General features: G+C 34.9%; 2 protein-coding genes and 1 long non-coding RNA gene across 3 annotated transcripts; 1 reads left to right on the top strand and 2 right to left on the bottom strand.

Moving 5' to 3' along the window:
• Positions 1 to 2,052: 2,052 nt before the first annotated feature.
• LOC133030921 (uncharacterized) lies at positions 2,053 to 2,913 on the top strand. The gene is made up of 3 exons (XR_009684451.1): positions 2,053 to 2,397; positions 2,482 to 2,550; positions 2,652 to 2,913. It is a non-coding gene; the product is annotated as an uncharacterized LOC133030921 (long non-coding RNA).
• A 2,315-nt stretch (positions 2,914 to 5,228) lies between these two features.
• Positions 5,229 to 7,607, bottom strand: LOC115722689 (uncharacterized). The gene is made up of 3 exons (XM_061104239.1): positions 7,464 to 7,607; positions 6,359 to 6,454; positions 5,229 to 6,074 (listed from the first exon to the last, which is right to left on the bottom strand). The coding sequence occupies exons 1-3, from the start codon at positions 7,605 to 7,607 to the stop codon at positions 5,229 to 5,231; spliced, it is 1,086 nt and encodes a 361-aa protein (XP_060960222.1).
• Positions 7,608 to 10,647: 3,040 nt separating this feature from the next.
• Positions 10,648 to 15,371, bottom strand: LOC115721903 (uncharacterized). The gene is made up of 5 exons (XM_061103980.1): positions 12,995 to 15,371; positions 12,770 to 12,949; positions 12,614 to 12,730; positions 11,780 to 12,529; positions 10,648 to 11,580 (listed from the first exon to the last, which is right to left on the bottom strand). The coding sequence occupies exons 1-5, from the start codon at positions 15,333 to 15,335 to the stop codon at positions 10,880 to 10,882; spliced, it is 4,089 nt and encodes a 1,362-aa protein (XP_060959963.1). The 5' UTR covers positions 15,336 to 15,371; the 3' UTR covers positions 10,648 to 10,879.
• Positions 15,372 to 15,530: the final 159 nt, after the last annotated feature.

Genomic DNA, 15,530 nt, shown 5'->3' with positions numbered 1-15,530 from the left:
AAACAAGATGCACCTTGTTGATATAGGTAGTACCAATCAATCCATTTAAGCCCTCTTCAACTGTGTAGTCCCATACCTACACAGTCTCAGAATCATCCCACTTGACCTTCCCCAGGCGATGTGGGATTGTACAGCTTACCCGGTGTTTCCCCTTACGGATCACGGGACTACTGACTGTCACAAATGCCAAGGTCAATTTCGACCTTTCTCTGTTCACTTTGACTTTTCAAAGTTAACCCAAAACGACCCCGTTTTGTCTTTGAACAAAACCTAGGAATGGATCGAGAACCTTCTCATTTCCTCCCTTTCTCTCTGAAATGCTAGAAACCCTAGCAGAGAGTTTCTCAAAGAGAAACTCGAATCCAAACCCTAGAAACCCAGAAATCCCAAACACAAACCCAACAGAAAGATCAGATCTACAATGATCTGATCTTTATACCCATACACACACAAAAACAGAAAGATCTAAGTTTAGAAAACACCAGATTTTCCCGAAGTTCACCAATAAAATTGGCTACGTCTCCGTTTGAGCTGCTCCTCAAATATGAGAGCTCGATTCCACTATATCAAGTCGATCTGAAGTACAATCATGAAGATTCCAAGTCACAGGTAAATTTTGACTGGTAATCTTAAGTTTAATACAAGTGTTTATGTGTTTATTCTGTGTTTAATCCCTCTCTCTCTCTAGATCTAACCCCTCTGTTGTTTTCTTTGCATGTACGAGCTTCGATCTCTGGTTCTTCAAGCTTCAAAGTTCTGGATCTTGAAGAACACCCTCAACCAACCTATCTGGTTGTTTGCATGAGGTATATTTATAGATCTAGGGTTTGTATTTTAATTTCAGCATGTGTTTTAATTTGTTAGTTACTGATATTAGTTAGGTATGGATTTTCCTAATCCATTTTAACTAATTTCAGTTAGGGAATTAGAGGCCGAAGGCCAACTTAGGGATTTGCATGTAATTCCTTTTCTGTCCTTTGTATCTGGTCTGAATATCAGTTTAAGTGGAGGATTATTTTTAACATTTATTGTGCTAAATAATTACTTTGGTACCAATTAGCTTAATGTAGCTCTTTCATCAAAACAATATTTGAAAATTATAGGATAAGTTTCCATCAATCATGATCAATCTTATCCACAAAATATACTTTGTACATATATAAAGTGGGAATTTAAAGTCCAGTATGTTAAAATGGGTGAGAATTGTTTAATTCAATATTTGTGTTAGGCAGTGGGATTGAAGTAAAGGTTGTTTTTTGTTTTCTTACAAATGTGTTGGTGGAAAGGTGCTTACAATGTGTTCCCTTGGTTATTCTTCTTATGCATTAAGTGTTTTTATGTCAAAACTTGTAGTGTTTTTATGTTCTCTGATGTAGTAATTGAACTGAAATTCACTTTCCCAAATTGTATTTTTCTGCCTAACAGCTCAAGTGTTTCTGTTTCTGTTAGCTTGGATTGAGTCTCTAATGTGCATCCAACTCATCCATGGTAAAATAAATTTACTTCTTTGAAATTAAAACTAAATAATATGATACTAATTATTGGGTAATTAATTATATTGATTTTTAATTCATTCAGGATTCTAACAAGTTTATATAGTGGAAATGTTACTCTATGGAACCACCAATCCCAAGTAAGGGCCCAAAAATGGACAATTCTCTAATTTCCAAATTTATGTAATAATTTCCTTCATTTGAAACATTCTTCTAATTAATAACATTTTTTGCTCACATTGTTTCAGAAATTAGAAGAATCTTTCAAAGTCACAAACTCACCAAGTACATAACATTCATTAATACACATTCCAAACCAAGTGATGAGTTATAATAAAATTTTTCTTTTTTCTTTAGTGAGATCAGCAAAGTTCATAGCTAGCAAAAATTGGATTGTAACTGGCTCTGATGACGGATTCATTCGTGTTTACAATTATGAAACAATGGAGAAAATCATAGAGGTTGTAGCACACAAAGACTTCATTAGATGTGTTGTTGTCCATTTTGGTATGTATATTACTTTAATATTTTTTTTATTATGTAATGATTTTGTTAGAAGATATTAATGGTCTTGGTTGGTCGGGCTTTTAAAAATTATTTTTGGATTTTTTAAGCTCCAAAAGTATTTTTATTGGTTGGTAAATCAATAAATTTTAGTTTTTAACGGTAACAAAATTAGTTTTAGTAGTTTTTACAAAAAGAGAGATTTTCGAAAAACTAAAAGCAGAAAACAAAAACTCAGCATTATAATTTTGCTGAATAGTCCTTAATTTATGTTTTTTTATAATCTTTGTGGTCGTTAATAATAAACTAGTTTGGAACTTTGTGTTCTTCTTGAGCTTTCTATAATAATCACTGCCTCTATGGATAAAACTGCTCGTTTATGGCATACTTTCACTTATAAGTAAACTATTTATATATATTTATATAAAGATATATATATATATTTTGTGTAATTCTCACTCTGGTAATTTTAATTAATTTGTAGGCTTGAAAATACTTTTAATTATGATCTTGGAAGAGTTTGGGCCGTTGGATCCATCAAAGGAATAAATCAGTAAGCTTATTTGCTTATTTTTAAAAATTTCCCAATTATTTATTCATCTTCTTACTTTTATTGTGTCATCATATATGTACTAACATTACTTTTTCTTTTAGGGTTGTCTTTGGTTTTGACAAAGAATTTTGCATTGTCAAGATAATGAAAGGTGGAGATTCTGTATTAAGTGGTCAAACCTAAAAGAGTGTCATGATAAAAAATAATTGAAAATAAGCTAATTTCAAAGTTGACTATATGTTGTTTTTTGATAAGTTATGTAAAACAAATAACATTCTCAATTTTTTTTAATGTGTGTTCATTGTAATAATCTTCCATGAAAAGCTACAATTTTTATTTGTTCAAACTAATATGGCTTTTTCATATATTTAAATTAAAAACAATTACCAAGTTTTATGTCTCATTTCAGTATGAATAGATTTCTTTAAGGAAGAGTAAATTTTTTAATGAAAAAAAAGAGGAAAGAAATAAAAAAAATAAATAACAAATAAAAAAGAGTAAATTTCTTTAAGGAAACATGGTCAATCCCTTCTTTATCAGTACTGAATATTAAAACTCTTCTTATTTTGCTTCTGGTAGAATGCAAATAAACAATTAAACAAATAAATAACATTTATTTTCAACTTTTTTTTAATGAAAAATAAGACTTTAAAACAAATTATTTAATAATAGAGTATTAAGCTCAAAATAAATAGAAAATTTAATAAAATGACGATATGCAGGAATTTAAGAGTTTCTTATCAAAAAGTAAGACACTTTGTTAGGAGAATGTTTAACAAAAAGTACAAAAGCATGAGAAATTACTTCATATACTATTTTTTTAATTTACAGTTTGAATTGCTCCGATAATTTTTATATAGGTTGCTATGTGGACTTTCGTAAAAATACAAAAAAAGAAAAAAAACTACTTTTAAATGTAAAAAAACTAAAAAATATTACCAAACTAAGAAAGTAAAGAACGACAATGATCAAATAAATAAAATTGATTTTTTAAATTTTTAGTTCACGCTTTTATTTAATATTTATTTCATGATTGTCTTTTAAATTTATAACCACAAACTTGTTTTTTATGTTATATACCCGATTACAAATCAAATCAATTCAATCTATATCCAAAATTTTCTCAAGAAGTACATATAAAATTATATACTTAACATCCTGCTGAATTTGTTGTACTGTTTTTTTTTTCATTCTCCAAATCTTTGAAGACCAAGAAGCATCATTCCTTACTTTTTTATAAATAAAACACTAAGGTCGCAATGATGGTTGACAATATTTGCTTCATGTGCTTGCTAATCGGTTTACCTTTCATTATACTTTTCAGCATTTGCTCAAAATAAATAGATTGGACATGCCAATCAAGTCAGTGCTTTAGTTTTTTTTAAGACTTTGTCTATTGTAGAAACATTCAAAGAGGGCTAACTGTTTCATCTTTATCCTCACATAATAAACATACCTTGTTAATATTTGTGTCAAACTTGGAGATCAATTTCCTAATTCTAAGATTCTGTAAAATTGTCAGCCACAAGATAAATATGTGCTTTATAGAACTTGGCATTTGGTTGAAGGTAATGAAATAGAATGGAAAGGAAATGAAACAATCTTCATTCCATTCCTTTGTTTGGTTGCATATTAATGTGTTGGAATGTCATTCCAATGGAATGATCTTTCCACCATTTTAGTGGACTGACTATTCCATTTTAAAATGGAAGGAAAGACTATTCCAATGCATGATGAGAAAAAATTTAATAATTTTCTTATCAATTGTTTTTATGTATTTTAAGTTTTATTCCATTCCATTCCTATTCTCATTTCCATTCTCATTCCTATGTTTTCATTCCTTCCAACCAAACACTAGTGTAGTCCAAACTTCATTGTTTCATCTCACATTTTCTCTGTTTTTAGAAAGAGAATGCTATGGCCAACCTTGATACTATATGACTCAGTTGCGAAGCTTGATATATCCACTATGAATAAATTTTTAACTGCTACTATTCTTTTCTAGTACCAGCTACTCTCAATCGAAGCAAGGGGAGCTTGTCTTCGAATCTAAGGGAGAATCTTGGTTGGTTAATCAAGATCTAAAGGTAAATTGTTGTAAGAATCTTTATTGTACTGTTTTACATCCATTTAATTTACAAACTGGAATTTGTATCTTAAGATTAATTTTTATTGGAGGTTATTTACCATGCTAAGGCAGTTAGACTCAAAATAAACATGTTGGGTTTATTAAATTTTTTTAGTGTACTAATTTAGCTAAATAATCCCATTTGAATATCGAGAAACACTTTATTATGTTTATTCCTTAGAGATATAATATCACCTTTGTTATTAGGCATGATCATACAAAACTTAACTTATTTATAATTATAAGGCAATTGTTAGAATTTATTTACATATACTTTGATTTATTTTCTTAGATTAAAGTGATGATATACATTAGTCACTATTGAAGACTGTTTGTAGTACTAATTAAATTTAATTCCTCACATATAATTAAATTTAAAATTTATTTAAATATTTCCAACAAAATAAATAAATTTACATATTAATTAAATCTTTACATAAACACAAAATAATAAAATAAATAAATTTACATATTAACCGAACATTTACATAACACAACTCTTATTTACTCTTCATTAGGAGGATGAGCATCTCTAAGAAAAGAAGAATCATCACAATTGAAGGGAAGATGGACCATCATAGGAAGACGACGATGAAGATGATACTGGCGATGAAGCATTTAAGCACATATAGCTCATGTCTACTTGCAACTTCTCATATAGATAAGGTAATTGAATGTATCCCCTCTTGTATTCCTTCTCCAGTTTCATAACAATATTACTGCTTAAAAACTTTCTCATATATTCCTTGCAGCAATCTTTGCCCGTGCAAAGAATTTGTTGATCGGTGCCGTATATTACACTTGAATCGTCAAATTTAAGCATATAAGCTTGGTTGCACCCTCGAAATAGTCTACTTCCATATGAATCAATAATATAACAAGCATGAAGTTCTAGTTTTAAGACAAAGAAGTGATCGTTCCAACCCACGACGAAAATTTTCGGCTCTGTTGTTAAATCCTTAGTTATGTTCTCCCACATATTGTCTAAAGAGAACATATCTTTCAACAAGGCGAATTTTTCAACCCCGAACATCCCCGTTACTGACCTATCTGTGCAAATAGAGACTGGTCTGATACCAGCATTTATCACAGTCTCTATATCGAAGTGATTGTTAGAAAATTTGTTCTGATAATAAGAGGATTTGTTGCTGAGTGCTCGCCACTCAGAAGAGCCTTGCAGGATTAGGGATTCAAATTGTACCCTTGTGGGAATTAATTTTGGGTTGCAGTGAAGCCAGTGAGCAATGAGTATTGCTATCACGGAACAAGCGCCGTATCCAGAAGCTAATCGGCTCGTTTGATCGAAGGAAGCAAATAAAACTGGAACTTTCAACAATGCTTTTTTATCTTGACTCAATAATTTTAGTGGTGATGACCACTCACTTAAATTTTGCTCCTGTAATCATTAACAAAAATTTATTAATGAATTATACATACACTCTAAAACTCATTCATAAATATGCATAACATAATTAAAAATATATATGTGAATCTCATAGCTAGCTAGTTGTGTTATGAATTTAATATAATAACAATAGTTTCATTTAAAAAAAAAAAAAATCTATGTTCTTGTTAATCTAATAATCCAAACGTTACTATAAGACATGATTTGCACAAATTATTAATATTGTATTTATTTTAAATAATGTTCCAAGAAATTTTTTAGAGAATTTTTGTTACCTTGAAATTTTCCTGTCTTTCCCATATTATAATATCTTGTTGAGAGTAATTTTTCTCTTCCGTTGTAATTTGTTTTAGTTGGTTTGATGGAGTTCCCTATATTAAAAGAAGAAAAAAAAATATTAGTTTTTATAAATTACACTCTTTCAATGAATTGATCATATATTTTACAATTAAAAAAAAATGAAGTGTCATTGGTCAAAAATTAATAATAATAATAAAAAATCTTAAAATAACAAGATTAATAATTAATCAAAAATGGTAGTGTCATAATTTTGCTTAATCAAGCTATTGAATTTATTAATTCAAATTTTAAGTTGTACTGATAAGAAGTTTTCCAATGTAATTTTCTGTACAAAGCATAATTAAAAGTAGTCATATATATGATTAATCCATTTTCCTTTGTAATAATAAGTCATGAGCTTAATTTGTACAGAAAACTAGAATTATTGATTTGGTTTAATTTGTTATTGCTTTTGGGGTATATATGTTATACTTAATATATCTCACTCACTACTTCACTCTCTTAAAGTTAATTAATTCTCTTTCACTAATAAATGAAGAATTCATGAATGGATTAAAGAAGAAAGAAGAAGAAGAAGAATAGAGGAAGATTTTAGTTACCATCAAAATTTCTCTGAAGGATGCCTTTTTTGTTTCCATACTTAATTACTACTTCAACTTCAACACACACTCAAATAATAATAATTTTTTTCTTTTCTCTAAGTAACACTTAACACCCTACGGTTTATATATATATACAATATCATTAATATAATTCTACTCAAATAAGGATTTATATTTAACTTTTAATTTATTTTTATTTAAAAAAAGATAGATATTTCACCGAATGATTTTTTTTATTTAATAAAATTAATTATTTTAAACTATCATAATTTAATTTTGTAAACTTCGAATTTATTGGGTATTTATGTAATAAAAGTGATTTAAAATGGGCCTTAGAATTGAGAGGAGCCCATATTGATACAGTTCTTCTTCTTCGTCTTCTTCCTTCTTATCCAAACTCCATAGCTACCTTACTTCAATTCAAACCAGAGAGATAACCAACAACAACAACAACAACCACTCTCTTCTCATTACCAACCTCAACAATGGCTGCTTCCACCACTCTCGGAGTCTTTTCTGGAAACACTTCCACTCGAATTCCCTTCCCAAAAGTGGACTCATCATCATCCATTAGAGTTTCTCTAAAGACCAATGCTTGCGCTGTTTCCGACCTTGGGTTCATCACTTCGCAGCTCAGTGGACTCAAAATCTCTAAAGATGTCTCCTTTCAAGAAGTGCTGCAGCCTCGAAGCATTCAGCGGCTTTTAGTGGCGATGCCCCGAGATTGTACCAGGCATAAGGATTTGCTCTGTCAATTCGAAGGGCATCCATGAGAAAGCTTTTAATTAACAACGGGCAATGGATGGCCACCGAGCAGTCTGAGGATACAGGCAGTAACATCCAATGCTTCCTGAATGAGTTCAGTGCGTTTCGATGGAGACCCTTAGCTTCATATATAGTAAGCCTGGCAAAAATCATAATAAAGAGAATTGGATCACAAGGTTGGATTTTTATTTTTGTCAATGTTGAGTTGAGTGTGTTGTAAAGACAACTAAATGTAAGAATGAGCAGCTTCTGCAAAAAGTACAGGACGAAAGAATGGAGTTTTAGAGGATCATAACAGTTTACAACCGAAAATCAACAAGTAATAAATGCAATCGGTTCAGTCATAGCTAGATGATTTACAGCAAAAAAAGTAAAAAAAATCCTAAAATAATTGAAAAACAACATAAATACTTTCAGCACTTTGAGTATTTCAAAATCTTCATCTTCAAGTTCAAAATAAGAGTCTGAATCTTCAATGATCGGTTTCGAATGTTTTAATTTTCTCTTTTCTAAAGAATGAACAACTTATTTTCTTTAGGAAGTTATAGAAGATGTAGGGCTATGAGAGATTTTTTGAAATTTTTCTTACTCATTGCTGATTTACTAACAAAAATAAACAAGTATGAATGAAATATAATTCATAGAAATTGAGGGAAAATAAATCATATTAAAACTACAAATCAATATCAAATAATCTCCATCTATACCCTAATGAACTATTTAGCTACTCATGTTCATTGTAGCAAATTCACACATTAATTTTAGAAAAGAGAAGAAAATAATGCTGAAAACTCCGTTGAAAAAACCTTCGCGATCAATTTTGCTCATTAAAATTCGTACTCCCTGATTGCTTGTTAAAAACTATTGAAGTTGTTAAGGGTCCTAGTGCTAATGACAGTTAGTTGAATCTGTTATTTCAGTTACAGGGGTTTAGATTTAGTTGTAACAACTTTTCTGTTGCTTTTCTTTATTTTGCACGTGGTGCCTGGTGCCTTTCCCTGTATATAAGAAGTTTATCTTCTTCTTTCTCATTCAAAGAAATTGCTCTGTTTTCTCTCTTCCTTCTTTCTCTCTCGTTCAACCTCTTTTTTTCTAAACACTCACAGAAGTCACTTCTTTTATAACCAAAACATGATAAAAAAAAAAGATATAAAAACGCTAAAAAAATTTATTCTGCTTAGAATTAGAAGGGGCGGGCCGCAGCATGGGATTTCCATGCCTAGGCATGACCCCCTTTATTTGGGTAGTGAGTTTTCTACTGCATTAACTGATAGTATTTTGGCCATAACTGTCTTGATATTACTTGGAATTGGATGATTCAAGATGTTTTGGAAAGATAAAAGACAGATCTAAAACTTTTATGTTTTAAATTTTTCCAAAATATTATCAAAACATAGTAGAATTCAGGCTTTAAGTTTCAGCTTTATTTTTTTGCACAATTTTTTTTCTATTTTATAGATTATCTTTTTGTAAGATATTTTTATCTTTTTTTCATCTTATTCCTTTGATATTTTTTAATCTTCTTCTATTTTGAATTTGCAAAAATAAAAGATAAAAAGCGTAAAATTGCTCCAAACAAGAGTAGAACTAAATTAAAAACACACTAAAAATTAACCTAAAAATAATACTAAAAACAACCTAACATGTTTCTAGTTTTTGTTTTTTTATTTTTTTCTTTATATCCTCTATTTTTGTTTCTTCTTCTTCTTCTTCTTCTTCTTAAATAACCTAAAACTAATAACCCTAACCCTAATTCCATCTCCTTCATCCTCTCTCTTTCTCCCGATTTCACTCTATCCATTTTTTTTTCTCTCAAGCTTGAAGACGAGTCCCAAACATGCATCTACCAGAGTATGAATCAGTCGAGGTTATTTGAGCTTTAATGGTGGCTAAGGAAGAGGAGGTTAACAGATCTGGGTTTGGGTTGCCGATCTGGGTCACCAAGAGGGGCAGAGAGGGATGGGTTGCGCGAGAACGAGAGAGAGGAGGGGTTTGAGAGCGAGAGAGAAGAGAGGATAGGGTCTAAATCGTCCGTCTGCCTTCCGCTTGCACCGAGAGGGAGGAACAAAGAGAGAGGGGGAGGTGGCTGGTGGATGAGATGAGCAGTTTCTGACCACGGTGGCTATGGAGGTTCAGGCGTAGAAGGAAGAAGACGAAGGGGAGAGATAAGAGAAAGGGTAGGGCTGAGAAAGTCTTTAGAAGAAGAAGAGAAAGGGTCGTGGCTATTCAGGCGTGGTGGTGGTGCTAGTTTGGGGTTGGGGGTTGGTGGTTGGTTGTTTCTAGCAGTGAGAAGAAGAAGAAGAAAAGAAAGAAAAAGAAAAAGCAAAAATAAATTAATTTTAAATAATTTACTTTTTTATATTTATTTTTTAAAATTAAAATCATAATTTAAACCTATAATATTTCGACACGTAGTAATTTCAAAAAAGTAAACGACTCAGTTAAAATTAGGACTAATGGACAAATAAAAACCATGACCTTAAGGACTATTGCCGCTATTTTTGAAAATTAGAAATTAATCTACATCAAAACGATCTTTTTGAAAACTTTTGCCGCAAATTTCCCTTTATTTTATTATTAACTCCATTATATTGGTTGATATATAGGTAAGCATTCCTAAAGTTAACTTCTATTTTCCTTTTGAAAAATTCTATTTACAACAAAATGGCCAATACATATTAATATATAAAAAATTTAAATAATTCTTAATTTTTAAAAATTACTAAAAATATTTTTTTAATTTCTTTTCTTAATTTTAATACTTATTTTAATTTTATTTTCATAATTTTTTTAAATCATATTTAATATATTTTTTCTAATAATTAAATTTCAATTTTTTTTAATAATTAATTAATTCAATGTAAAATAATATATAATGATTTAAAAAGATAAGGATGTAGTACTGTAAATGCATACTATTATTGATTAAAACCAGGCAATAAGCCTACAAATACACACTTGTATTAAATAAAAAAACATGTAACTAAACATTAATTGAGAATGTTTTTCTTTTTAAATTATTATTTTATATAATCAACAAGGTGGGGATAGGATTAATTAATCACTACCATCCTCTCATCCTCTCAATATATCTATTCAAGTATTTATTATTTGAAAATATAAGATGAATTAGTTCTTCAATCCAAGAAAAAATGGTGATCCAGTTTCTTCTAGCCATAAATTTCCTTGAATAAATTGACCTGGTGTGAATTGAAGAGCTTCATTCTTATCAGTAATGACTTTAAAACCATTCCATTTCACTCTCTGATCAGTTACAGCACCAGGTCCTTTATTTGCATACTCAGCAAAGTAAACTGTGTTAAGACCAAAATCACCATTATCCCATTCAAGCCAACCAGCTGGTTGAATCAAATCATCAATTATAGACTCCATGATCACAGTTCTAGAGTACTTTTTAAATGGTTTGCCTAAGTATGTTGGTGTTATCAATCTTTCTGAGAAGAATTTCTGTTCAGGTACAATCCTACAGTTTTGTAAAACTATGCCTGTTGTTTCATGTTTGTTAACTCTGCCTTGGGCAGTCACTGCATTGTTCTGGTTTTTCTCGGGCTTTCGAACGATGATCAACGAGTTTTGGACGACGGCTGCTGCGTCTCCAAAGATGAAATCGACTGTTCCTGATATGACACAGTTGTGATAGAATTGACGATGTGTTTGAACATATAATGTGTTTTGGTAACCATCCATTCTACAATTGTAAAATGCAGACATGTCTGATTGAACTCGAAGTGCCACTGCTTGGTGTCCTTCTGTTCCTGCTGTGTTTTGAAATCCGATCGATTTCGCCACAAATCCATTTCCAATTGCAGCTGATAAGGTAAGAAATGAAGATGATGATAAGCACAATTAATAGCAAGGAAGAAAATAAAAGGAAAATATTTTTTGGACCCTGGTTGGGCCCTAGGCGCAGGCTTAGTTCGTCTTAGCTCAAGCCGACCCTGATTAGTAGAAGAAAAAAGAAAATCAAGGGAAGTGAATGTGTTAAGGTAATGAAAACTCAAAACTTACAGAATGTTGCAGTTCTAATGGTTGAAACTCCTTCATTGAAATTCTTTCTTCCTGTGATGATTGTCTTTCTAGGTCCATCTCCATACATAAAGACATTCACTTGTTCTTTTGTAACAGTTAGGTACTCGTTGTATATTCCTGCTTTAACATATATAATGTATCTGCCTTTGTGGTTCTTGGGATAAGAAGAAAGAGCTTCTGCAATAGTTTTGAAATCTCCACTCCCATCTTTAGCCACAATTTTATTTGGAATTGCATTTTCAATGTCATTGTTGGTACTCACTAGTTTTTTATCTGTAGTAGAAAACCATGATGGATATTCACCATTGCTTTGATAGACCTCTTTAAGTCGTCTAGAACCAGAACCGATTGTAAAGCCTTTGTTAAAATTTGCACCAAAACTTGCTTTACTAGTGTCACTGCCTCCGCCACCTCCACCTCCACCGCCACCTCCTCCTCCTCCACCACCGCCACCGCCTCCATAGCCACCCCAATTATATTTATTACCACTACTCCAACTATACTCATTATTGATACTGCCTCCATTGCCGCTACCGCCTCCACCGCCGCCGCCGCCTCCATAGTTAATGCCACCCCAATCATACTTATTACCATTACTCCAACTATACTCATTAGTGCCTTTGCCTCCACCACTGCCGCCACCGCCACCTCCACCGCCACCGCCGCCGCCACCGCCGCCACCTCCTCCACCACCTCCACCGCCGCCACCTCCTCCACCACCTCCACCGCCTCCACCACCACTTCCCTTGCCACTTCCATTTTCTTCGATACTACCTTTACCAACATTGCTACTACTTCCACCGCTGCCTCCACCGCCACCGCCACCTCCGCCGCCTCCGCCACCACCACCTCCGTTGCCTCCACCACCACCACCACCGCTGCCTCCACCACCACCACCACCACCTCCACCGCCTCCACCACCACCACCACCTCCCTTGCCATTTCCATTTTCCTTGACACTACTTTTACCACCACCGCCTCCACCGCCACCTCCACCTCCTCCGCCGCCGCCGCCGCCTCCACCGCCGCCGCCGCCTCCACCCCCACCACCTCCTCCACCTCCACTACCATGACCACCACTTGTTTTACTACCGCCACCACCACCTCCGCCACCTCCACCACCACCACCCCCTCCGCCGCCTCCACCACCTCCCTTGCCACTTCCATTTTCTTTGACACTACTTTTACCACCACCACCTCCACTGCCACCTCCAGCGCCACCTCCACCTCCGCCTCCACCCCCACCACCTCCTCCACCTCCACTACCATGACCACCACTTGTTTTACTAGCTTTGTCATCACTTGAATGATCTTTTTTGCTACCTTTATCGCTACCACTACTACTACCACTACCTTTACCACTATCACTTCTATCCCCTTTACCATTTTCACTTCCACTGTCGCTACCATCACCTTTATCACTTCTTTTATTACCTTTACCACTACTACTTCCACTACCACTACCACTTCCACTTCCACTACCACTGCCACTTCCACTACCATTACCACTTCCACTTCCACTGCCATTACCTTTACCACTTCCACTTCCACTACCACTGCCACTTCCACTTCCACTACCATTACCACTTCCACTGCCATTACCTTTACCACTTCCACTTCCACTACCATTACCACTGCCACTTCCACTTCCACTACCATTACCACTTCCACTGCCATTACCTTTACCACTTCCACTTCCACTACCATTACCACTGCCACTTCCACTTCCACTACCATTACCACTGCCACTACCACTTCCACTGCCATTACCTTTACCACTTTCATTGCCGTTACCATTACCACTGCCACTACCACTTCCATTACCATTAACTTTACCAGTACCAGTTCCGGTATCTTTACCATTGCCAGTACCGCTACCATTTCCGCTACCATCACCATTGCCTTTACTATTACCGGTACTATTGCTACTACCGACACCACTTCCGGTACCACTACCATCACCACTGCCACTACCGCCACCAGTTCCACTACCATCACCACCACCTTTACCGGCAGTTCCACTACCATTGCCACTGCCAGTACCACTTCCGCTACCATTGCCAACACCTTTACCATTTCCACTTCCATTACCATCGCCACCACCTTTACCACTACTATTGCCTCCACCTTTACCACTACCGCTGCCAGTTCCGCTACCATTGCCACTGCCAGTACCACTTCCGCTACCATTGCCACCCCCTTTACCATTTCCACTTCCACTACCACCACCACTATCACTGTTGACAGTGCCACTCAATTTATCATTGCAAGTACATTTACAACTCTCTGGATTCGTATTTTTATCTACATTAGCATCACCTCCATTGTTACCCCCACCGCTACCACTGCCATTGCCACTGCCGCTGCCGCTGCCACTGCCGTTGCCACCACCGCTGCCATTGCCGCTACCGCCACCGCTGCCGCTTCCGCTGCCACTACCACTGCCACTGCCACTACCGCTACCGCTACCGCTACCGCTGCCACTGCCACTGCCACTGCCACTACCGCTCCCACTGCCACTGCCACTACCGCTCCCACTGCCACGGCTGCCACCGCCAATGCTAACACTACCACTAGAACTAGATTCACCACCAGCACCGACACCACCATTACCACCACCACTCCCACTACCTTGACCTCCTTTTCCACCACCAAAGCTAATATAACCACTGGAACTATGATGAAGACCGCCACCAAGGCCACCACTTACACCTTTACTCCAACTAGCAGTAGCACCATGCTTACCAATACCAAACTCAAATCTTCCTTGTCCGAAACCAGTCAGTGCACGAGCTCTACCCCCACCACCAACCTTGACAGGGATTTTAAACGCATCATAAATCGTAGACATAGATGACACAATCGCCAAAGCATTGCTAGTAAGCTTGTCAGCATTAGAGAGACCACTCAACAAAATCTCCTTCTTGAGTTGTGAATCAAATATGCCATCAAGACAAGTGTGTTGGTAAGAAATAACAGCACTCAACCAATTGAGAAGATCAACTCGTTTGTCATGCAAGGCATACAAATCACCCGATCCCACGGTAGAAAAGCAATTCTTAAGCTCATCCACAGCAAATCCAAGCAAATCCTTACAATCTTCCATGAAGATCTTTCTTGAGCCAATGGACTTTGCTGCTATGCCACCAGACACATCTCTTGCAGTGCTCACTTGTTTGATGGTTGATTGTAAAGCCGCTTGGAGAAAATCCTTGGGGTTTGCATTGTTATTGGCCACAACAGACTCAATGCTCTCCATACATGCCTCTTTGTGATCACATGGCTCACAAAATGTGGTTGCTGCAGCAGCATGAGTTGAGGATGCAACCGAAAATGCCGGTAGCCGCGCGTGAAGAGTGCCATCAACACTCTCATCGCTCCAAATTCCTTCAGGTCCAAACTCAAACTCAAATTGAGCATTAATAATGCCAATTTGAAAATTCACACCAATGACAATAATAAAAATCACTAATCCAACCGTGAATACATTATTATTCACGGAGACTAGTCTTGGTATTTTTACTTTCCCACTCATAAATAAGTAATAATTAATTTTAATAATTAAGTGTTGTAATTGATCATCATCAATGTGTTACATATGTATATATAGGTGATTAATATGACTAAATATAGAATGTTGTGATTATAAATTATGTGGTCTACAAACAATTGGAGCTATCAATAAGGTAGCATCGATCACTAACTATAAGATCTCTTAATAACTCTATGC

The sequence above is a fragment of the Cannabis sativa genome, chromosome 9, assembly GCF_029168945.1.
Source record: "Cannabis sativa cultivar Pink pepper isolate KNU-18-1 chromosome 9, ASM2916894v1, whole genome shotgun sequence".
Taxonomy (NCBI): domain Eukaryota; kingdom Viridiplantae; phylum Streptophyta; class Magnoliopsida; order Rosales; family Cannabaceae; genus Cannabis; species Cannabis sativa.
This window is presented reverse-complemented; position numbering and strand designations above follow the sequence as displayed.